This window comes from Mya arenaria, chromosome 13, assembly GCF_026914265.1.
Source record: "Mya arenaria isolate MELC-2E11 chromosome 13, ASM2691426v1".
NCBI lineage: Eukaryota > Metazoa > Mollusca > Bivalvia > Myida > Myidae > Mya > Mya arenaria.
The window spans coordinates 49,272,987-49,299,353 of record NC_069134.1 but is presented as its reverse complement, the minus strand read 5'-3'; the positions used below and the strand labels follow the sequence as shown (position 1 = coordinate 49,299,353).

Here is a 26,367-nt window from a genome sequence, read left to right as displayed (position 1 = left end):
ATGAGATAAGAAGAATATTGAATATAAAAGCGAAGAAACATCCAGCCCAGTGAGTTGGTTTATATGTTTTATACAACATATGGAATACCAAGTATGGAATACAAAATGTTTGAATGACTGACCCTTTCAATAGTTGTTCAGCTTTTGAATGAATTAAAACTGCAATTGTAATACGCTTACATATCTACTGGTCGACGTGTCTGAAGTTGTTGTTTCAGTGTTTAGTCCTTTGAAGATAATATGTCAGGAGTTGAATGAAGTTAAAAAGATAATCTCTTTGGTGTCCGACAATGCGATTAATCTATAACTACAATTATACATATTTGATGCGTTACACTTTGGCTATAATAGTGTGAATATTTACTGGTGACAAGGAATATTAGAGGAAAGGACTAGGAAAATGTTTAGCGAAACTAATACATATTATCTATAAACTCGTCATTCAAGCAACACTCAGTGTGTAAGTTTCGTATTTTTGACTTACGATAAAATAAAGACATCTTATTCAATATTTTAAAAATGCTGCACTCATTTCCGACCAGAAGATATAATTAAACGTGATAAAGGATATATAATCTAAGATGGCGTCAGGCCGGGCAATGCGGTCCAACTCAAAAACGACCGGGCTGAATGCGCGCGTTGACTCCATCCAGTCCAGAGACAAGGTATGGAGGATGGTATTTGTTAGATCATCAAACTGACTATAATATATGAGCTGAATATTGAATCTCTTTAGCCTTTTTCTTTGGGTTATACTTATTTCGATTATGATGAATGCTAAACGTCTTCATAAGAATTTTGGAGTCTGATTCTTGGGCAGTAACCAGTACGTTTGTCTCTTTCGAACAAATGAGAAAACAAACCATTCTATAAGATATATATATTTTTTGTCATTCATAAAACAGTCCCGAATTCATTAACCAGCGACACAGACAGAAGTCTTACTGTGGAATGTAAATTATTGAGAGGTTCAACCATATGTTACCAATAGATTAGCATTAAACTGGGAATAATGAGTCATCATTTTCTTGACTCCTTTTGGTTTTGTGACCAACATTTAGTGCGGACACTTTTCAACAGGACAGTTTTCTTAAAAGTGATCAAATCGTGATAGAACGTTAAACTAAAGTGATGGTAATGTTTCTATGACAAACTTATTTCATTAATTGAGTAATTAAAAATTCAGGGACAATCTTAAGACATATTACAGAAGCTTCTTAAGATTATTAAAAACATATTTTAACTCAAGCGTACAAAAATATTAATTCTTTTATGTACTTTGTTCCTTTAGTTTAATATCAGAATAAACATTTGGAATAACACTTTTTACAAGTGGTATAAAGGTTCAATTTTACTTATATGCTTCTTTATTGTGGCCTCTGTAGCTTAATAATTAAACATATGTTCAAAGACGCATAGATCAGGAACAAAAATGCAATCAACGAGAGACAAGACACACATACATAACAAAAATATATATATAAATAGGATTTCCAGTCTAAATGAATCCTGCAATCCCATTGATTGGTCTGGAAATAAGATTATCAAAACATCTAGACATTGTGTCTTCAATTGTAAGGTTTCGTATGGGTTTGACAACAAGTTGAATGGGTTTATTGATAGGCGGTGTAGTTGTAGAATGAGATACAGTAAGCTCTTGGCCGATTCATGGTTCCCCTGGTAGAACATCAATAGGCTGATGTCCTGGTTAAATTTGATTAAGTGCCTCATTGGAAGCAGAAACATTACTGGAGAACCATTTTTAAAAGTTATTATTTGATAGATACAGAGTTCTCCCACCTCAGATAAGTAGATCCATTAATTTAACCATGCTAGAAATTCTTATCTTGCCCACGGGCGAAGATAAATGCCCGGATGGAACTTCTTTTAATGGTCACCACAGTGTAATTACCTCCCTTGTTGAAGACTGTCGTCTGTAGCGCATCATGAAAACCTTGTCTTGTGGCAATATTTAGAACGCTAGTTAATTATTTCTCGCTTCAAATGTCACCAGAAAACAGTTTTCACGCACCTTTCAAGAAATAATGCTTCACTCTTCTTAGAACTATTTAAAGACCGATCAGACCACTTACATACTCTGAATCACTGCGCGAATATCCATGACAACCACGAATTATCGCATATCCGTACGCAATTATTTTCACTAAGCACAAAAGAGTTCTAGCAAAAAAATACATTTTTATTTAATTTTGTTTAACTAAGATGGGAGAAAAAGCATCTACCATAGCCGCTCGTGTAAGATAGGTTCATCCTGACCCTCGCGCAGGGTGTTTTGCGGAAACTCGGTAAACCTCGTTCCCGCAAAACACCCTACGCTCGGGCCGGAATGAACCTATCTTACACTCTCGGCCATGGAAGATACTTATAAGCTCTTGGTGGATCATTGTTCCCCTGGTAGAACATCAATAGGCTGATGTCCTGGTTAAATTTGATTAAGTGCTTCATTGGAGCAGAAACATTACTGGAGAACCATTTTTAAAAGTTATTATTTGATAGATACAGAGAGTTCTTGGCGGATTCATTGTTCCCCTTGTAGGACATCAATAGGCTGATAGGAAAACTATAAATATTTTTATATTAGTATTTATATAAGTTATTAATTTAATAATGCGATGTGAGTTCATTGTCCTGGATTGATATAATATGAATACCGGAATGCAACGAAGGTCGGAACATATTTTAAACAAGTTTATGGATTGCTTTAGAAATATCCGGAGTTTATGGTAGCTCCATGTTGTGATTGGGGGATGGGATCACTAGTCCATCAATAATATTGCTATCTATGTCCAAAGACGTTGTTTTGAAGCTGTTTGACACCTAAACCATGAGACGAGTATTTATGTCCGAGTACGAGACTCAGATTCAGAATAGAGAATCTTTTATTTTGACAAAAGTTATATAAATAGTTATAAAAGGTGTTATTAGGAACCTTTTGGGTATCGTTTACCAGAATTGCCCTCAAATGGAACTGTTACAGTGAAATTAAGATTTGCAGTCTTGCGGCTCAGATTGAAGCCTTTTTATGAAAAATGACCATTCTCATGAAAGTATGTTTCTGATTGCGATACCTTACCTTTTTCGAATTAGTCCATTGATATGTCCAGTGTGACGCAAAATACAGACAAACGGATTTTGTCGAGCACTGATTACTTTCAACTTTTGACGAGCTACGAGCTTGGGGTACTACTGGTTCCTTCTTTGGTATGGCTTGTTCTGATATTAAGCACTAAAATGAACGCTCTACAACTAAAGTATTATGTGGTTCTAACGAACAGCTGTAAAGTGGTTGACGTTATAATAAAGAGTAATAATTGCAGTTTTAACCAGATTTTCAACGAAAACTAGGTTATTCGTTTGGCGGGCCGGCGGTCGGTCGTGCGGGCGAGCGACGGCAAACAAAGGGTTTCCAGCGAATAACTTTAATTTCGTTAATCATATATATATATGAAGCTCGCTTGGGATTGCTTTTGGGTCAAGGACCCCTTAACTATGTGTAGAAATTTCCTTTCCGGAGAATAACTACAGTTTCTTTCATCAGATAATATAGACATTTCATTTCCAGCCAAGAACTACAGCTTCGTTATTCATATGGACACCAAACTCGGTATATAGTAAAATAAATTGTAGAGAGATCGCTTGGGATTGCCTTTGGGTCTGTTCCGTCAAAGGTCAAGGTCACTGTTCCTAAAGTAAGAAATTTGGTTTCCGGGATTATTTACCGGAACGTGCAAAGAGCTTGCAAAGGATTGCTTTTGGCTCCTTTTCTTTAAAAGGTCAAGATCGCCGTTTCTTCCGACGATTAATTTGAGTTTCGACCATCATATGGACACCGAACCTGGTGTATAGTTAGAATATATGGAGAGCTTGCTTGGGATTGCTTTTGATCCGATCTGTCAAAGGTTTAGGTCACCTTAACTTAATGTAGAAATTTGGTTTCTGACAAATATTTTCGTTTCGTTCATGGGCAAGCTCAATGTCACTTATACTCAAAATAGAAACACAGTTGAAACTATGTCACACATGAAGGCTGAAAATTTTCAGTCAATCATTGAAAACCCGATTCATGATCAGTTGCATTGCGGTGTATCTTGTTAATTTAATTAACACGCAGAGCAATCTCATTAATACGGCTTTTGTTGCGTAATTAGACTGATGTTATCGTTTTACGCTCTTTCGAGATATTATATCGACAAGGCAAAATTCGGATTCCGATGAGACACGCATTGCGTGGGAAATATAGAGTACCCAGTTCATTAAGCATATTACCATAGGTTGTGGACAATAGTAGCCAAATCATCCTTAGATCGGGGAAATATGCATAAAATACAATACATATAACAAATAAATTATATAAATTACAATAATAATTCAATACAAAAAGCACGGGAGGGAGGTTGAAAATATTAGACGACCGTTCCCGCGACTTAAATTCTAACAATGAATGTGAGCGCGAAATAAAAGAAATCAAGGGTACGGTAAAATTACCGAAAAGAAAATAACGGTACAAGAGTTAACTCCCTTAAGATATCTCTTATATAAGATTTTTGTTAATTTCAACACCCGGAAAAAGAAATCGTTGCCAACAAAACTCCGTAAATCTTTAAAACAGTTTGTACAAATTCAGTTACAACTAACAGAAACCAAAAAAAATATTTTTTTCTTTGAATATGGAATTCTTTATAAACATTACCAAGACGGTTATGCCAATTAAGGCACATAGCTGATCAGATGCGGAGGCTTAAACATATTTTATTCTGGACAGTATTTATTCTGAATTAACCGAATTCTGGCCGCAGGCGGAAGATTTACTGGAAATAATCACGCAAAGTCTTCATGAATACAAATTGATTCTCAGAACCCGTGACAAAAGCGTAATTCTGCTTCTGTTCTGTACCGCTTATATTTAATTGAGAGAGGTTTTGAATTTTTTTACATGAAAAAATAAGGCAAAATTAGCATATTAAGTGTAAAGGGTGTTCCTATTGTTAAAGCCGTTCACTGTTTGCATTGCTTTTCACATTGACATTAACAATTGGTTCACTCGATATTGCAAATACGGGACGAGGCGACTTCCAGGAAGGTTGAGTATTCCCTAATGAGACATTACCCTAATGGCCTAGAATCGGATTGTTGCAAGTAGCGCCGACAATATTTATGACAACATTGGCTGTACTCGTAAAACACGTAGTTGAAAATATGGGACATTGCGTGTAGCAAGATCCTTGCTAATGATTTTTTTCTTCATGAAATTGACTGCAGTGTATAGACTGTTTCCCCCCTCCAGCAAAACCCCTCTATTCCTGCACCCCCTCCCGAAAATAAATAAAAACGTGCAAAAATGCAACACGGGAATAGCTACGTTTGTTACTGCTTGACTGATTATTTGTTACACTAATATGATAGGTATTAAGTGTCTAATGGTGTATAAGACGCGTTTAGTAACATTTATCCTAAAGTCATGATGTAATTGTTTCTAATGTTGGCACCTATCGTCGCGCGTATTTTCCCAATCAAAAAGGCATAGGCAGTTTTAATACATAAAGAGAACAAACGCTCGTACAAACAATAGTTTGCCTTCACTTCTCTAAGTTCACCCGAACAAATAATGGTTTGATTTCACTTCTCTAAGTTCACCCTAACGAACAATGGGTTTAATTTGCCTTCTTTTTCCTAAGTTCACCCGAACAAACAATGGTTTGCCTTCACTTCTCTAAGTTCACCCTAACGAACAATGGTTTTAATTTGCCTTCTTTTTCCTAAGTTCACCCGACCAAACAATGGTTTGATTTCACTTTCCAGAAAAATTGAGTCCTCTCAAACATATATCCCATACACTGGAATTTGGGTTAATTTGATTTATGCCAGTGACGCAAGAGATGCAATTCCTAGAAACTCGATAATGTCTACTGTCACGTGCGCCGTCTTTTATTAAATTCTTCACCATTATCTAGAGACACTTCAACTATACTGCAATTACACTCGAAACCCGTTGGCTCGAACTCGCTTGGCTCGAATTCCTCGTTGGCTCGAACTAGATGAAAAGGACCGATTTCTTTATTCTAATGGTAAACAATGCCGATTGGCTCGAATTTTCCGAGGCTCGAGGTATTTTCGCCAGTCTTTGGGAGTTCGAGCGAACGAGGTTCGACTTTATGTTTTTTTAATATATAGTTTATTCCATGACATATGGCGAAGGGAGGTTATCCAATGATATATGCTTTAGATTTATGCAAGAGAGGTTATGTAATGATATGTTTAAGATTATATCAGGGAGGTTATTTAGTGTTTTATTTTTATATTTCATTAAATTTATTCATATAAAACAAACATGAGGGTGGGGTGTAGAGCGCCCCACCAAACAGGCATCAAGAAAAAACATTAACAAAACTAACTGGAACATATATTATATACAGGTGCAAAATATGTTTTAGAAAGGATGAAAGATGAAAGTCACATATTTAAAACGATGTCACGATAAGTCACTAGAAAATGCACAATGAGTCACCTTTGGTGTTTTAAAGATGCCCTCTTACTCCCAAACAATATTTACCACAATAAATAATATTGTTTTAATATTCAAAGAAAGATGAATCAATGTCGAAAACAATGTTTTTTCTAAAGGATGCCGAGTTTTATTCGAAAGAAAGGTGCAGAAAACACGGTATTTCTACCTTATAAGACTATAGTAGACCACAGTAAATCTTTTTGCATTCACCATTTAACATTTATGCTCATTCTGCTATTAAATACACGGTTACAATCTTGTAATCATTAATTAATATTTTAAATAAATGCATTATTTAGTGAGTACTTAAAGTTTTAAGGTCAAAATTAATATTTGTTATACATGTTTCTGCATTGATTTTGAATAAGAGTGTCACTTAAAGTAATTGAAAAATGTTCATATGTTTAACTATATCGTATGAAGGATGAGTGGAATGTCGGTTTGTTTGAAACGATATTAATCTGGGTCACAAATTGCAGGGAGGTTATTTAGTGCCATGACATATACTGGTGGCTATACAAGTATATATGAATTGGAATTATACAAGGGAGTGCTCAAGTATTCTGGAAGTTACAACACTATATGCTTAGGGTTTATATTATACAAGGGATGTTAAATACTGACACGTGCTTTAATTATGCAAGGGAGGTTATTCAAAGGCATAATCTGTAAGATTGTGCAAGGGAGGCTATAGCATGACATTTGCATGGAATAATGCAAGAAAGGTTAATCAATGCATATACTCGGATAACGAAAATGAGTTAACTCAATCGCGTATACTTTTTGGATTATTTAAGGGAGGCTATTCAATGGCATATGCATTGGGAAGTAAGCAAGGATGGTCATTATGACTTGTTTCATATACAACTTCAACTGATTTCGCTTTAAATATATCAGGTTAATGCAGAAATAAATAATACAAGTAAATAACATGCTTAATTAAATATTTACTGTCAACGACGTTTCTTGCATTCAAACTTCCCCTATCCCCTTCGTCAATGGCAAGTCATTTACCGCCCATTCACCTGCCTCCTCGTTTTCAGAGCCAATGTTTCTCCACCACGATTTCAGAGGCTGCAACAACGGGACATTCTCATTCATCAGAGGTTTGATTATGATAAGCATCATCACTCTGGTGTACGAGAATGCAACGGAAGTACCGAACGAGAACAAAGGAAATTGAATGCTTTCAATGAAATATGCTTTGGAATAATATAAGGGAGGTTATACAATGACATATGCTTTGGAATAATACAAGGGAGGTTATACAATGACAAATGCTTTGGAATAATACAAGGGAGGTTATACAATGACAAATGCTTTGGAATAATACAAGGGAGGTTATACAATGACAAATGCTTTGGAATAATACAAGGAGGTTATACAATGACAAATGCTTTGGAATAATACAAGGGTGGTTATACAATAACAAATGCTTTGGAATAATACAAGGGAGGTTATACAATGACAAATGTTTTGGAATAATACAAGGGAGGTTATACAATGACAAATGCTTTGGAATAATACAAGGGAGGTTATACAATGACAAATGCTATGGAATAATACAAGGGAGGTTAGATATACTTTTATTTCATCCGGTGTTACAGTGCATACGTTTTAGAAAAAACGCGATTCGTGAAAAATATTAAACAATTTTCTGCAGACAAAGATTGATCTCTTAGGTCTCCTTATATGTAATGATATGTTCGTAGCATTTTAATAAGGTGGCTTTATTAGTGCAAATTGCGTTTACCTAATGGCATATGAAATGTCAAAGTGTCTCTTGTCTGGAGAAAAGGAAGGCATGCGAGAAAAATTCAGCCTTTGGTGGCACTTACCTAATGGAATTCAAATGCCAAAGTACTACGAATCAAACACACTCAGTGTCTAGAGGGAAGGGAGGGGATTAAGTATGTGAGAAAATTCCAAGCATTTCTGGTTTTGCTCAAAATTGACAGTTTCATTAAACGTTTCGCTCTCAAAGAAGAAATAATTATGTTAAATCCATGCATTCTCAATTTAATGGAGACATTTAGTTTCTTGAAATGAGAATGCATTCAAGAGAACGATTTTTTTCAAAAATAATCCATTTCAAAAACACTTCTTAAAATGAAATATGAGAAAGATATGTTGTTGTTTCTGGATCGCAATGAAAGCGCACACAGGCAAAGTTCACGCCTAGAAAAGATGGTGGCATAATTGAAGTGTGTCGTTTATATATAGAACACGCATGTTTGTTTCAGTTTAAGATTTCATTAATAGAATACCCATCATCAATTCTCACACAATACATATCGCCAAGCACGATAGTCCGTATTCCACTCAAGCAGTCGGAACACCTCGGTCCTTTTCCATCGAAAATTACCTCGCAAGTATAAGGACGTTTCACGATGCCTTTTAGATGTTTTATGAATGCATACGACTACTGCGAATTGACACATGATGTTATTAAAAGGTGGACAACGGAACAAACTCGTCATTGCCGCATAAATTTATGCATTATGATATTCCTCATTCAGGAATTGTACCAAACTGTGACGACTATCAGACGAAAAATATAACGGCTTTCAAACATAACTTAAGATCAGCTTTATTGATAAATACAATCTTGAGAACCACAAAATGCATCCAATGTATGAACAAAAATATAAATGAAAAAGGCACTCTATCAACATCAGTATCATTAACTTTTTTATGAAAAAATATCACCAGTGGATCCGGGGGGGGGGGGGTCGCAAAATGCAAAATTTCGGACTAATAATGGTGAACATTATCTTGGGGGGGGGGAATCCCTATACCTCCCTGCCATGCATTTGGGGAGGGGGCCTATACCTTCCTGCCATGCTTTTGGGGGGAAACCCCTATACCTCCCTGCCATACTTCAAATGCAAATATATTTGACTTTGGCCCCTAAACTACGCCCACTCGAACGTCAAATCCTGGATTCGCCCCTGGATAGTGTTGCCACCTTGCAACCTCAAGATAATTCATTGGGCAAAGTCCTCGTTGATTGATCAACATCCTTCAAAAGATACTTTCCAACTTTATCAAATTAAGAAACATGGGAGATATTTGCTGTTGACATCACCCATTTTTATTGAAGTGTGTAACTATGCTTGTTTCTATTGATTCAAACTGTGTCATATTCAATTATCAAACAATGGTTTTGAAATGATTTTCATGGCATTTAAGTTTACCATCAACGCGTTTATTTGTTATTTAATTGACGCTCAGTAAATAGTGGTTGGGCTTCCCAAGGGTACCCTTTTGCGAAACATTCTTTAATTGGAAAATTGAAAACAAATCTGAACGAAAAATTTTAGATCTATCTTTCTATCATACCACTATGTTATTGCCTTACTATATAAATACGTTAACTAAATATCGTTATACACAAAACAAAGTTGACAACGGTATTTGAAGATGAGCGTTTTGTTCCGCAATCGGGCAATAGATTATACAAAGATTATACATTTCCGATCAGAAAACACTTTTCCCATCGTTTCCTGATTTTGATGCACTCAGGGAAATCACCTAGTTTCCCGATTTGGAAGCACTCAAGGGAAATCCCCTTGTTTCCCGATGGGGAAGCATTTAAGGGAAATCCCCTTGTTTCCCGATGGGGAAGCATTTAAGGGAAATCCCCTTGTTCCCCGATTCGGATACACTTAATGGAAATTCCATTGTTTCCTATCGAGAATGATCTCCACTGACAAACTAATGTAAATTGTGGAAAGCTTATTGTGCAGATTATAATCCTCTTTGCAAGTTCAATTCTTAGACATCAGACTGTTTGTAATTAACCGTACAGTTTTATCCCTTTATGGCGTGTTATTCTCGTTAGCGTATTTGGGAATGTAATAAATAACCAGTCTTCGTCATTTCCACAGAGCTCGAATATTCCAACTTTTTAAAAACGGTATTAAAGCTGCACTCTCACAGATTTACCGTTTTTACAACTTTTTTATTATTTGTCTTGGAATGAGCAAGTTTTTGCGTAAATCTGCAAACCAGTGATAAAAGACTGCTGACAAAAGATCAGATCGCAGATTTTCATATTTCCGTTCGAACATTATTGTTTTATTTCTTAAACATCATTTTTTGAACTTTAATATAAAACTCTGCGATCTGAATTTTTGTATAATACTGGTTTCCCTGCATTTGCGCAAAAAATGCCTCGTTCCAAGACTAAAAATAAAAAAGTTGTCAAGACGTTCAATCTGTGAGAGTGCAGCTTTAAATATAGGCCATATTTCTATACATGTAGCATCAGAATATGCATTGAATTGTACTTTAATCATCGGTCTTAATTTGATCTAAGAACGATGTAGCTAATCGGATTACTGGTTATAATTACTGACTAATAGAATAAATGAAGTCGATGTTATATGACCATAAGTTGCATATGGAATACCGTCCATGGACAAAATCTTCATAAATAAAGCGAATTTTGACAATCTACTTAACATTTATTTCACAAAACAAAAACGAAACGAGCCTATCGTGATTTGCATCTTAGAGCTGAACTCTCACAGTTATACCGTATTTACAACTTTTTTTTATTTTTTGTCTTGGAACGAGCCATTTTTAGCGAAAATCCATAGAAACCAGTTATATAAGTCTGCTGACAAAAAATTAGATCGCTGGTTTTTATATTTAAGTTCAAAAAATGTTGTTTTATACATTTTTCTAAAACTGTTAGTAACGGTTTAAGCCGTAAAAACATTAATTTTTCGATGGAAATATGAAAAACTATGATTTGATTTTTTTGTCAGCAATCTTATACCATTGGTTTGAAGATATTTACGCAAAAATGTGCTCTTCCCAAGACAAAAAATAGTTGCAAAAGTGGTAAATCTGTGAGAGTGCAGCTTTAAATATAATTTCCTCAAAATCTCATCAAAAAAGCAAAACATTAAACAGTTTGTTTCGAAACCAAAACAGTGTTCTGAGCTAATCCTGTTATAAGAGACTTGGGAATTGTCTGAGCCAGACACACGAATTAATGGGCTAGACACGAGACACCTTTCATTCTGTATTCTGTGTCGCGACTGATCCGATGGCATTCAATAGACAATTCCGCAATTGGAAATGAGTGCTTCGTATTTTTGTGATAAGTTTTGTACATAACGAGTGATTACGACTTTCCGTTAAAGGTACTTTTAACGTAAGGTTCATCAAGAAAATATTTACATGAGTCCTGAAGTAGGATAATATCATACGTAACTGGGTTCGTAGGTGATCCGATATACGGGGCAAAGCAAACCATATCAGGTAAGAGCAAATGTCGAACCAGAATATGGTTTCCTGCGCCCCGTATATCCCATGTTCGGTCACCTTCTCACCCGCAACGTATGTATCACGTCGACAACCTGTTTACATGTTAAAATGTTTCATTTATTCATCGGAATCGGAAAATAGACGCCATTTTGGTTCGATATAAATTTGGTGACCAAATATGGAAAAATATGGGTCCTGGACCAATGGCATTGCGGCATTCATGTTGGAGGCGTACTATTATAAGTAACGGTGTTTGTAGGTGACCCGATATACGGGACGAAGAAAACCATATCCGGTGAGGGCAAAGCTCGAATATTGGGTAGCTCTTATCCGAATTTGGTTTTTTGTACCCCGTGTATTCCAAATCGGGTCACCTACTGACCGCGTAACGTATATATCAGGCCGACAGCCTGTTTTGCATTGAACATTGTATATAAACTATTTCATTTATTAATCCTAATAGGGAAATAGACACCATTTTTGGTACGATATAATCATTGTTTTAGTGACACAATATGGCAAATGTTGGGATCATCGCGTGACCAGTCACAGACCAATGACGTTGCATGATATATAGTAGTGATGGGCCGATAATCGCCGATAACCGATTATATTGGCAGACATTCGTAACTCGGCGATCGGCGACCTCATCGTTCCATAATCGAATAATCAAGAAAAAGAAGATTTCTTGAAACTAATAAACATAATAATGTAATGATATAATATTTTAATAATATTAATTTATTAGTCAACTTAAGTAAACCTCACCATGAAATGTTGCCTTACTTCATAAACCTTTGAATATTTATTTTTTTAATTATTTTTAGAATTTTTCAATATGCCAGAAATAATACCTGTTTTCCGACTGAAGCATTAGAAATGAAATACACATGAAAACTAAGGTCCATACTGATATATACATCAGAAAATGATGCTTTTGTGATACTGTCCGATCACAGCCGTTTAATTTGAAAATCGATCGATCAGTGTCTCCGATTAATCGATTATGAAAATCCAAGCCGATTGCCCATCACTAATATATAGCGATAGATAGAGATGTGGTCAAACCCCATTGACAATATTTATTACGGTGAAGTTATTTACCCACCCATTTGGGGAGCACAACCCAGATTGGTATGGTCTCTTTTTCGTTTGGTATATTAGTTCCGTGCCTGACCGTACTTCAGATAGCTTGATTTATAGTCAATAAACAAAAAGCAAGTTTTCCCATTACACACGGTTCTCATTACTATTGTATATATGAGGATGATGAGCCTCCCTTGGGGCTAGTTCGTTGCGTCATGTTTCCCCAACCAAGGTGACGAATACAGAGCCTGGTCGACCTCCACTTAACCGGGCAGGCCAATTTTTTTCTTCTTTCGGTTGTGTAATATGTAAGATGATATTCATAGTTGTTACATAATCACCTCTTTGTAGATAAATTATTATATTCGACTTTAAACCTCATCCAATGATGAGAGTTAATTTATCCTTAACACTGCACGGGGTATGCTGTAGCGTCAAGCCTGTGAGTACTGCAGTCAACGGGCACAGGCAGGCCTTTGTACTCTAAGAATATGGGAAAAAGTTAAATTTCAAAAATCTGCAAATTAGCTAGTGTAGGTACTCTTTGAAAAGACGTTTTATTTCACACATTGAACCATTTGGCCGATTGTTCAGAAGTTAACGTCGTTGTTGTTAACAGTGAAATCTTTATTTCTCTTTAACTAAAATGTGCATATTTGTGATCTGCAGATTTTTAACAAGTTCAGAGAGAATTGTTTAAGCTTTACTTAAATATATAAGCATTTCAACAAATAGTACAGCTTATCAATTTAACAACGATGCCGTTAACATAACATAACATAACATAACATAACATAACATAACATAACATAAGTTGTATTAGCATTAATGTTGTGGCAACATCATAGCCACACAAAAATAACATACAATGAAATACAGTGGTACAAGTACACAAGAACACAAACATTTACACGGAAGAAGAATGAACATTTAATTTCCACTTCTGTTGCAAAATGAAAAATATACAAACTTTGATAAATTTAGAAGTAATTTTGGCGATTTAGTTATCATAAGGTTTTCGAATTTTGTTAGTTGGCCATCTGCAATAAAAATTGCTTAAATACTTTTTTCGCAGTTCTCTGTGTTTAGGGCAAACACTTTATGTCCATTTTGTTTCGGAGCTCCATGTGCACTCGCGACTTGACCACGTGACCACATGCACTTCAGTTCTGAACACTTGGCCAAATATGCGATATGTTTTGATATTTTTCACGGATGTCTTTCAATCAATATATATGATATTAAATTGGAGAGTTATGTTGATCACGTTTGTGGACATTTCGAGACCCGAGACTTTTGTTATCCCAATATTGAGAGATTTAAATGTTATTAACGATTAAGAGTGAGCCATTAAAATGTTATTAACGATTAAGAGAGAGCCATTAAAATGTTATTTACGATTAAGAGTGAGCCTTTAAAATGTTATTAACGATTAAGAGTGAGCCATTAAAATGTTATTTACGATTAAGAGTGAGCCATTAAAATGTTATTAACGATTAAGAGTGAGCCATTAAAATGTTATTAACGATTAAGAGTGAGCCATTAAAATGTTATTAACGATTAAGAGTGAGCCATTAAAATATTATTAACGATTAAGAGTGAGCCATTAAAATGGTATTTACGATTAAGAGTGAGCCATTAAAATGGTATTTACGATTAAGAGTGAGCCATTAAAATGGTATTTACGATTAAGAGTGAGCCATTAAAATGTTATTAACGATTAAGAGTGAGCCATTAAAATGTTATTTACGATTAAGAGTGAGCCATTAAAAAGTTATTTACGATTAAGAGAGCCATTAAAAAGTTATTTACGATTAAGAGAGCCATTAAAAAGTTGATAACGTTGAGGGCAATTTCAAGACCATTCCCCACAAACGAGAACCCCTCTCCTCCTAATCCCACTTCCAAACACCTCCAGACAGATATGTAAACCCAGAGGAAAATTCAGAAGATAAATCAGAAAGGTCTAAAAAAACTCATCAGACTAATACATTGTGTTTTGAACAGAATTAGTCCGCCCACGTTGACAAGATTGGTGATTCTATTGTCATCATGTTCTCTTGATGAGTGTTCCAGTTGGCGTCAAAAATGTCGCATTCAGTCCTCATTCAATTCCAAAGTTGTCGTATGTATGTCTTTTAATGGATAAAGGCATCGTCAATTGTATTGATTTCCCAAAGTATCTATACAACATGAATTACCATCATTTGAAACTTGAACCATGAAAACTAAAACCAAATAATTATTTTACGCTGATGGAAATGTGTTACTGTTGACACATCCACTATTATATTCATAGACAAATCTCGCAACCACATTTGTCTGTAAGTACGGGTTATTTCCCTTGAACTTCATAAACTATTTGTTACAGAATATGCATTTATTTTGTTTTTATTTATTTATTTGTAATAATTAATTTATTCATTACATTTCATATATTTCATTTCATTTCCACCTAGGAAACACTACATAAAATATCAATTTAGATACAGTATGTTTTATGAATTGAGTCTAGGATATCTAAAAGTGGGATAACTCTTTGTAGTGAACCGAAAATGTGCGTTTGCATTATGTCCCTTTCCATGCAAAAATGACATGAATGGCATCAACGCTGGAAAAAGGCCGATAGTTCAACGGTTCAAGGATCGTCTAGATCTGAGCTCGTTACACAGTGATGGTTCTCGCTTTGAGTAAGATTAATCTGTAACAAGCATGGAATAGTTCTATCGATATAGGCTTCTGACCGTCATATTTACGTGTCACACAAAGGACACGTTCTCTAATTCCCCGCTGAAAAGGACAACATCAGTTTGTGCCTTTGTATTTAAGATTGATTGTGACGCAGGCTGACAGCTTTTAAAACCAAGCTGGAGTTCGTTTGTCTGGGTAAAAAAACAGACTTTTGTCCATTTTGAAAGGTAATGAGAAAGTACCCCTGGTGCGGATCGAACCCACAACCACTTTGATGGAAGAAAACATTACTGGGTGGTGGTATTCAATAGGCAACTTAAGTCAAACTTATGGTCAAACGTCATTTATTTCGTCCATTTGATGAGTCCGAGTTTTTATTCCACGCAATCCGATTGGCTACATTGTTCTTAGATCCAGGCAAGTATATTGAATACCATCTCATCTGGTATCTACTAAGACACCAGCGCGGCAGTGATGCATACCAGCTTACTGTTGACGTCACAGTTGGACTACAACAGAATTGACAGTATGAAATGACATCGAACCGTTGCCTCATTATGCAGTGACGGAATTATCGCGTTGATAAAGAATGGTCCGTGGGGAAATTTGTGCATGACTGCCACCCAAAACCAAAAAAGTATTCTATATTGAAAAAATGTTGAGTAGTGTTTTCTGTGATCAAAGAGTAATATGGGTCATATTTATGATGGTCTATTATTATTTTGGAATAACCGAATACTCCAACCACTGCGAATAAAATAATTCAGTGATGACCTTGAAACCTTGTCCGCTGTAATAACGGTTGGCGACCCGTCGGGTTCGATTCCAATCCTGGGCGCATGTGAGTTTTGTTTATGGTCACCAAGTCGGACAAGTTGGTTATCTATGTGTTCTCTGGTTTCATCCACAAAACAATACCACACCCTCACGCAACATAGAACCAACGAGAGTGACTTAGAATAAGTTAATATAGCTTTCTTCACACACGTTGGACGTGAAATAAATCAACTAAAACAATGCGGTTGACAATGTGTATTGACCAATAAAATAAAACTCAAACAGCTTTAAAACTTGTTTTTAACTTTACTACTAATATGATTGCTTGGTGTTTGTTATGTAGGGTCCGTATGCCGGCGGACTTTGGAGAGGGGGTGGGGGCGATCCCTTGTGCCCATCTCCCCCTCTAGAACCGCCACTGCTATTGTACAGACGAGGTCCTCTTACATTCACCAGTTCGTGTTAAACTGTCTTTTGTGAGTGTCAGATTCTATAATAGGCATTGTTAGAGTTTGCAATTAACCTGTTTTTAAACGTCTATAAGCGCCTATTTTGTTGTAATCAAATATAACCTTTTCTGGTAAAAAACACATCAAGGCCATAAGTTAAGACTTGAATTAATGTTATGAATATAATGATTAAATAAATATTAGAAAATAAAAAAAAAAGATCGAACACATGGTTCACGATGGCAGTAGGTCTGGTGCCATGATTGCGGACAGTCTCAAGGCTGAGTTCAGACTTAATGGACAAAACTGCAAATCTTCATGTCATTTTTTTCAAATTTTACAAGAAGCACTAGCGCGCTTTATGGACTTGCAACATAACAGACAAGAGGTCATACTGTATGAACGCACGAACCAATCCTAAATTATTAAGTAAAGTAAACTCATAATTTAAAAAAAAAATCTTGTTACATGATATGTTTAATTAACATAATTGATCATGTGAAATGAGAAAGATTTCTAAAGAAAATTGAAGTAAATACATACTTTAAGTATATAAGTAGCAGAGCAAGAAAGAAATTTGTTTCTGTATTCGTAGATATAAAAAATATTCTGGCTGGAGCAGAGAGTGCGGTTTTCAACGGTAATGTTTTATAAATTCTCACCTGAAGCAATGCCATTTATTTTCGCAGACAGTTGCGTAACCGGTCTGCAATGCAGACGTTAATATCATATAACCGCCACGTGACATGGTATCATTAAAAATTGAATCTGCATTTTCAATTATGCAGATATTTGTTATAAAACAATAATTGCTTCCTGTAAAACGCTATTAAATCGCGCTTGCAGTCTTAACTCGACACGATATGATTAGCAGACAATAACACCAATTGAATAATTTTAATGAATATTTTGACAACCGCTTCAGCGGGAGCAATTGTACTAGTCACTAGCGGATTTAGATGGGGCTACACCCGGCGCGCACCCCCTCTAAACTGGTTCAAGTAGACTTTTTCACGTAGACATACGAGAAACAATTTGGAATAAATACACTTAAATGCACTATATCAGCATAAAATGGCTTAAAGTGACACTCGTATTCAAAATCAATACATACCCATGTATAACAAACATAAATTTTGAGTGATAAATCTTCAACTATAAACTGAAAATGCATTTATGGAAAATACTAATTACTGAATACAAGATTGTAACCGTGTATTATATAGCTGAACACCCAAAAATATTAAATTATTGGTGAATACTAAAGTATTTGCAGTGATCTACAATAGTCTTTTAAGGTAGAAATACCGTGTTTTCTTCACCTTTCTTTCAAATTAAACTCGGAATCCTTCATAAGAACCATTAATTTCGACATATTTTATTCATCCTTTCTGGTATATTTAACCAAATGTATTAATTGTGGTAAATCTTATTTATCTTATTTGTGAGTAAGAGTGCATCTTTAATATTTTCTTGGGAACTACCTAAAGTCCAAATTTACAGACTGTATCCATGTATTGTTCGTAATATTTAAGCATGAGGCGTACTTTTTTAGGTTGTTCTCATTAAGTTTGCCCCCTCTAATGCAAATTCCTGAAACCGCCCCTGCTAGTATAAACAATAGTGCCAGTCTGCGTCACGTCACCACAGAGACATTCTATAACAACCATTGTGTGACGCCCATTGTGTTGGTTGATAACAATGGCTGTAGCCTGTCTCTGATCTAGTTATTCACACAATTAACAATAACAAAATTATCGCTTATGAAACCTCCTCAACTTACACCTGTAACCGTCCATTCAGAGTAGCGAGTTCTAGGAAAATTAGACTTATTTATTCTGATTAATTTAACTGTCACGAGATGGCCTAATGTAAACTCTTATGGAATCCAATAATATGAATATTTCATGATAACGCAAACATCACATTGACAAGGTCGTATATTTTATTCGTGAATGTGTTGAATGGCGGTAAACACCTTTTTGAGCCAGTCTTCGAACTAGTATGGCCAGGAAAAATAGGTGGAATAAAAGTACTAAAATATTTGGTACTTCTCTCCACTTTTATCGTAAAAATATATGTTATAAATGACGTCACCATCATAAAATAACGTCATTATATATATTTTTGATTATATATCATAAAATTATATTACTGATGTTACAACTTTGACTTGACAACATAAATAAGTAGCGAAGTTTATGTAAATAGCGCTGTTAGTCAGTGACTTATTAAGTGTAAATGGTATAAATACAATATCTTATTCTCGCTCATTTGATAGGTTTCGTTTCCGCAAATTTGTTACGATATAAATTCAGTTATATCACAAATGGCGTCGACATCATAAAATAACGTCATAATATATTTATTTTATAGAAAGATATATGTTTGACCATGGAATGTGTTTGATAATTGCAAACATTATATTACCGCCACGTGACATGGTATCATTTAAAATTGAATTACACAATATATATATATTGTTTGATAAGTGGGAAGAATAATTGCCCAAGGGTTATAATTTCAGCCATGCCTTATCCTGTGTAATAATGAAAATGTTTTGTCATTTTTTCAATGAATTTAAAATGACATTGTGGAACAATATAGGATTTGATTACCAGGAAGGAAGGTAAAAACTAAGACATAACACACAGGTTTTAAATGTAAGTAGTTTTTAAAAATAACGAGTAATGGGAAAATAAAATAGCAAACAAGTGTTTTCGGAATAAGACAAGTTAGATTTAGGCTGGTTTTGACGTTCATTTCACTGTGTGAGCACATATAGGGTCGAACAAACATAGGAGCAGTCTCATAATAATCTAAACTTGAATTACCCTAGCCATTTCGCTGTATTATGTAACATTTACCAGCAGTTGAAGTTAAACAAACACAAAATCACAAAAACATTTCCTTGTCTCACTTCTATTTGACCTTAATCGGATCTAAACTTCCGGTATGGTTCCCGGAAGTACTCGTTACTGAAACACGGAAGGTGTCAAAGCGGTAAAACTATTTTTTATTCCTTATATCGATTGTTTCGTTTTAAATCCATTTAAAGCTTTGCTTGTGTGTCTACCAGGTATGCGCCGGCCATATTAATGACGTGAAATTACGTAAAGGATGCACGTCTGCGTCGCCCAATTATGAAATAATCGCTCTGACGTGCCGTGATAATCTGACGGGTGAAAACGATAATCATTTTTGCAGAAGCGATTTTCTATAGTTAAATGTTACTATATATAGTAACATGTGTATGATTGGTACATTACTAGTGTAATGACATCCAAAAGGTGTGACGTCACGTCAACATTAAATAGCGTTGAAAATGGCCGCGCTATTTAACGACGTTTAATGTATTTAGAGCTGAAAATTGGCACACAAGTATTTATGGTATAAATAAAATCTCACATTCATGGTCATTTATTAAGAAATCTGAACTGATTTACTAAAAGTGCAAAAAAATCACTAAGGCTTGTTTTATTTGAATTTTAGAAAACTCGTTTAATAAATTACAAAGTAAATGACCTCTCATGTGAGATACTCTTTATATACAATGGGCCACCCGTTAAGAACTTCGTTTAAGTTCACAACGTTGTGAACAGCACTGTTGTTAACATTATATGGTGAACTATTTGATGATTTGATCATACAGTCGAACCCAGTTGGTTCGAACTGGCTTGGCTCGATCTCCTGTTTGTTCGAACTTGAGTTAAAGGACCGATTTCTTAATACTAGTTTCTTTGTTCCCCTTCGAGCCAGCGGGGTCAACTATACCTTTAAGTAAAACGTGTGCCTTCTGAAACATTTGTCTCATACCGTGTTAGAAAATGCTGTAGATCGCACATATGCGCGATACAGTTCAAGAGAAATAAAGATTTGAAGTACACCAATTCAGAAATGCCTACTCATTGTTACTTCTTTTAAAGATGCACTCTTACTCCCAAATAAGATTTACCACAACTAATAATGGTGTTTAATACTCCAAAAAAGAATTATTAAATGTAAAAAAACAATGGTTTTTATGAAGGATGTTGCCTTTAATTAAAAAAGAAATAAGCATAAAACACAGTATTGCTACCTTATGAGACTATAGTTGACCACAGTTAATCTTTAAGCATTCATAAATCATTTAATATTTTTTGCGTTTTCTGCTTTTAAATTCACGGTTGCAATCATGTTATCAGTAGATAATATTTTCCATAAATGCATTATTTTGTAAGTAGTTAAAGGTTTATCAGTCAAAAATTATGTTTGTTATACATGTGTTTGTATTGATTCTGAATAAGAGAGTCACTTTAACTAACACATGGCAGTAAATCAAAGAATACCATCTCAGACCATACTGGAACTACTTGATCTACTTTTTATTGTTTACATTTTCACCGCATTGTTTGTCCTCGTACATCGGATATTGTCATTTAACCGAATACTAAGTGGTTACGTTAAACCAATTTTATTTTTTAAGGAGAAACGTAACTTTACTCTATCCCGGTTTAATGTTTAGTTCAAAAGTGGAACTTTCTCCCCATATATGGTGTTTAGGGTCGTGAAGCTCTAGAAATCAGTGTTATCTTGCATGCAAATTGGTCAATTGACTATAGAATCAATAGGAAATGTATTTAGCGGTCTCAGACTTCCTAGACAGAAAAAAATCTTCTCTAAAGCTCAAGCTTTACATAAATGGCTGCTTGACATTCATTACTGCAGTCCTATAACAAGTTCAACATTGATAATGGATATTGTGTGGAACCATGATCTGTGAGTGTCAGATTCTACATTGTATATTGTTATAGTTGGAAAACCATTCTTCGAAGGTGACCTTTGTTTAATGTGTTTTATCACTAAAATCACCTTAATGAATGTCATTGAATTTCACCGACATTTATGTAACTGTTCTGTTTTGCAGACGTTCGCCTCATATTTCCGGCATGTTTTAAATATCATTCAAATTTGCATTCGGAACTCCTCCGCCATTTTCCAGTGAAAACAACAGCGTGTGTATGCTGGTACATCTTTAGAAGTAGTTCGTTAAATTTTAAATAATAGTATTAATTAATTGTAGTGTTTAATGTGTATTTAAATAAAAAAAAAAGTTCAAATTAATAGCCAGTGTGTATTTTAGCAGATTAAGATTCCGCAGAGAAAAGTCTTTAGGTTAAACTGCTATATTAAAATTACTACGCGAACTACTTGCAGCGTAATTAAATGTAAAGACTTTTGACATTGTTAATCGTCCACATATAACCGAGGTTGTGTCCGATGGAAGATGGCCGAGGAGTTTCGAATGTCAAATGTAAAGTGCATTGTCAATAGTGCTGATATTTGTTATAAACAAAATTGGTTCCTAGAATACCTTCATGGCGCTTATTGGTTTGACCCACAGCGTTATGATTCACAGAGAACGACACCAATTCAACGAGTTTAATGAGTATTGTCACTACCGTCTCAGCGGGATCCATGGTACTTTTAACACTAGGTCGTGGACCGTAATTACGAACAGACTCAAGTTTGAATGAAGACACAAACTCAGAAAAAAACAGAGAATCGTCTTTGTTTCGTTCTTTTATAGTAGTATAAAGAAGTGTTGATATTTAGCAAATTTTACCATAAATACTCAACTTAAGGAAGGTTACAATGAAATGAAGACTTGCAGTTTCGCCACTTGAGTCTGAATTCAGACTTTACTGATATTAATCATGGCCCCTGTACTCACTAACCTATTGAGTCTGAGTTTCAGATTCATCCTCATTAGGAAACTGAATTCGAAATGTTTCAAAATATATATAATGTTAATAATTTCGACAAAAGATCTGTGCCTGATTGTAGAACAGATTTTGTGACTGCAAATGTAACCATCTTTGGTCATAAAATACCATTTTTAGAACAAAATTAAGATATTGCTTTTTTTAGTCTGAGTCTCAAACTTAGCAACAATATGTTAGTGAATACGCCCTCTTAGCCATTCTTCGAAACGTTAGCAACAATATGTTAGTGAATACGCCCTCTTAGCCATTCTTCGAAACGTTAGCAACAATATATTAGTGAATACGCCCTCTTAGCCATTCTTCGAAACGTTAGCAACAATATGTTAGTGAAGACGCCCTCTTAGCCATTCTTCGAAACGTTAGCAACAATATATTAGTGAATACGCCCTCTTAGCCATTCTCCGAAACGTTAGCAACAATATATTAGTGAATACGCCCTCTTAGCCATTCTTCGAAACGTTAGCAACAATATGTTAGTGAATACGCCCTCTTAGCCATTCTTCGAAACGTTAGCAACAATATCTTAGTGAATACGCCCTCTTAGCCATTCTTCGAAACGTTAGCAACAATATGTTAGTGAATACGCCCTCTTAGCCATTCTTCGAAACGTTAGCAACAATATATTAGTGAATACGCCCTCTTAGCCATTCTCCGAAACGTTAGCAACAATATATTAGTGAATACGCCCTCTTAGCCATTCTCCGAAACGTTAGCAACAATGTATTAGTGAATACGCCCTCTTAGCCATTCTTCGAAAAGTTAGCAACAATATATTAGTGAATACGCCCTCTTAGCCATTCTTCGAAACGTTAGCAACAATATATTAGTGAATACGCCCTCTTAGCCATTCTTCGAAACGTTAGCAACAATATATTAGTGTATACGCCCTCTTAGCCATTCTTCAAAACGTCAATACTGACACTATTAAGTGTCAGCCGTTTTCTGTTCAAGGTGGTCCTCAATGGTAAATCCCGTCTTTGATTTTTCCAAGCTTGTCTACTCAATTGGTCAAGGATTTGTCACGTGGTTACTCCATATTTTCCATATTAGGTCACCAGTCTTTATATTGTACCAAAATGGCGTCTTTTATCCATTTCCGATGAATAACAGAAAACAATCCCAAAACTTGATCAATATAAACCGGTTGTCTACTGATACATTAGTTACGGGTTCGCTCTCACCCGATGTTGATACCATTGCCCCGTATATCCCATATCGGGTCACCTTCAAACACCGTGCCTTATAATATCGTCTGCTATTTCAAGCTTGTTAAAAATGGTATATTATATCATCTTGGCCTTTTCAAGCTTGGTTTTACTAGTATATCGTCTTGGCATTTCGAAGCCTGTTCACAATAGTATTGTATATCGTCTCTGCTTTTCAAGCGTTTTTCACAGTGGTATTATATATCTTCTCTGCTTTTCCGGGGTAACCAAATATTTGCTTATGAAACCATCTCAAATAACAACTGATCATGCGGCGATTGTTCAGAACCTAGGGTTACTTTCTCGTTAATCACGATCGTACTGATGTTACCTAATGTAAACTCTGTGGACAATCAGTGTGATATAACCATTTGTACGGGCTCCGCTTCAGTGCATATTTTATTACATTGCAACTTGACAGTGACAAGGTCGTATTTTTTATTCGTGATATATTCGCATGTATGTGTGTGCCTACATGCGTGCGCATGCGCGTGCGTGTGCGTGTGTGTACAATAATGTAAAACACCAATGAGGGATATACAAGTAAAGTGCAAAGTGTTTGGAACCTTGTTATAACCTTACATAAGAGATACCTTGATTAATGGTCATCTTTATTCCCGAGTCCGATACTTTTTGCCAGGTGCCTTGACTGGATGGCAATATGCTCCCGTTTTTAACTGGCTGCTGGGTCAGCAATCAACCATATAATAACAAGGCCTAGGTGGGGCTCGAACTTTCGACCTCTCGCTCCGTCGGCGGACGCCCTACCCAGAAGGCCACGTAGGCGAAATAACAACAAACTATCGCACACAATAGACAGTTTGAGACCAGAAAAATAGGAAGAATCATAATGAATATTGCACTTGAATCCTCTTTGATATAAAAATACATTTTTATGTAATATTTCAAAACGTATATCTTTAGGCCATAAAGTAAAGGAATAGTAAGAGATAGTAAAGAAAAAAACATATGTTATTATATATGTCTGTATTAATTATAAGACGATTTCTCTGTTTAGTCAACATACCGGAAATATTCAAGTAATAAAACAAAATAATTGGTAACATATCTACTTGAAGCATGGATTCACAGACGCTTCCGTGAAATCGTGTTAAATTTTCCCGTTTTTCTATAAATCACACTTTTTATCCCATGTTTACCGTGATGATTTCAGTTCAGCCTTCCTCGTGATAAGATCGTTAAACACGTTTGACATGTGACAACTTCTTTACTGCATTTTATGGAGGAAATAAAAGAATGTATCTATTTACGTATCGTCTTAAAATAGGGGGGGGGGGGGGGGGGCTGTATATACTTATAGATCTTTCTCTAGTTTTAGTTCGCCTAGACTGGTTTCAAAAATGACAGGACGTTTATGTTAAAGGCCTAGTTTAAGGTATGCTAGGCATGACAATCCACTGCTGTGCATCTCCTGCTAATTGCACTGGTGTCACAGAAGGGGCCAATTTCGGGTTGATTTACATAATAAAACCTCCAAAATTGCACAGCACGATATTCAATTAGATTAAGATCAATACAAAGAGGTTGTGTACAATACACGTTTTTTGTTGTTGTTTGTTGTTGTTGTTGTTTTTTTTGTTTTTTTTTGTTTTGTTTGTTTGTTGTTGTTTTTTTTTGTTTTTTTTTTTTTTTTTTTTTTTTTTTGGGGGGGGGGCGATATCACTTTTAGAAGGATTAAACTAGGCCTTTGAAGTCATTACCCATGTGATTCGTTCAGTTTGGAAAACTACATTTCTGCGTTTCACATAGACACCCAAACATTTAAAGGAAAACATTATAGGTTGCTATATTTGTTTTAGTAAGTTTCAAGCGTTATTATGTTTTACTCATTTGACTTCAACGAATGCATATGGTTTGTGTACAGATAAAAGAAAATCAGAGGTATTCTGGCGCTTTTTTAACGGAGGACTTTGTGGTCACGTAGGTTTTGAGTTAAACAGGCTATCTGTACACAAATCATATGCTTTTTGATTAATTGAATATTAAAATATAAATACAAATTGGCATAAGCAACCGGCTTTCGCACCCGCCCCCGTCCTAGTTTACTTTTCATTTTAATATAGAAGAAAAAAAAAATAAGATTTTTTTTTTCTTCTGGGGTACTGCCCCCCCCCCCCCCCGCCTTCGCCATAACACTTAAAACCATCTTGAACCAATTTTGGTTCGGAGGGAAGGGAGCAAGTCAAAACGATACGCGACTCAACCATTTAGTTTGTCAAATGAGAATGCAGTATTTCTCAAGTTTTCGAATACGTTTATTTCAGTAATTTAAATCTGCAGTTAGCCGTCATTGATTTTAATCAAGTGAAGCGGTAAATATAAACAGTGGCGGACAAAGTTAGTGTTTAGTTTACTTGATAAATGTTGACCACTAAAAGACTTGAATATTAGTATAAACCTACTTAAAGTTAAATGACAGTCTTATTCAAAATTAATACATAACACATGTACAACATACATACACTCCGAGTAATAAACCTTAAACACCTGACTAATTAATGCATTTACGGAAAATTAATTACTGAAAACAATAATATAACCGTATTTAATAGCTGAAAACGCAAAAT

At 35.3% G+C, this 26,367-nt stretch overlaps 1 protein-coding gene across 11 annotated transcripts in view; it reads left to right on the top strand.

Annotated features, from left to right (window-relative positions):
• The window catches only part of LOC128213016 (GTP-binding protein Di-Ras2-like), a 169,521-nt gene that overhangs the window by 118,388 nt on the left and 24,766 nt on the right, over positions 1 to 26,367 (top strand). Inside the window, exon 1 of one of the 11 annotated variants that reach the window (XM_052918477.1) lies at positions 414 to 665. The exons of the other annotated variants lie outside the window; for them this stretch is intronic. Within the exon in view, the coding sequence (XP_052774437.1) occupies positions 582 to 665 (84 nt within the window). The 5' untranslated portion in view covers positions 414 to 581. Of the gene's footprint in view, positions 1 to 413; positions 666 to 26,367 lie in introns of those variants that run through there. 11 annotated transcript variants of the gene reach the window in all.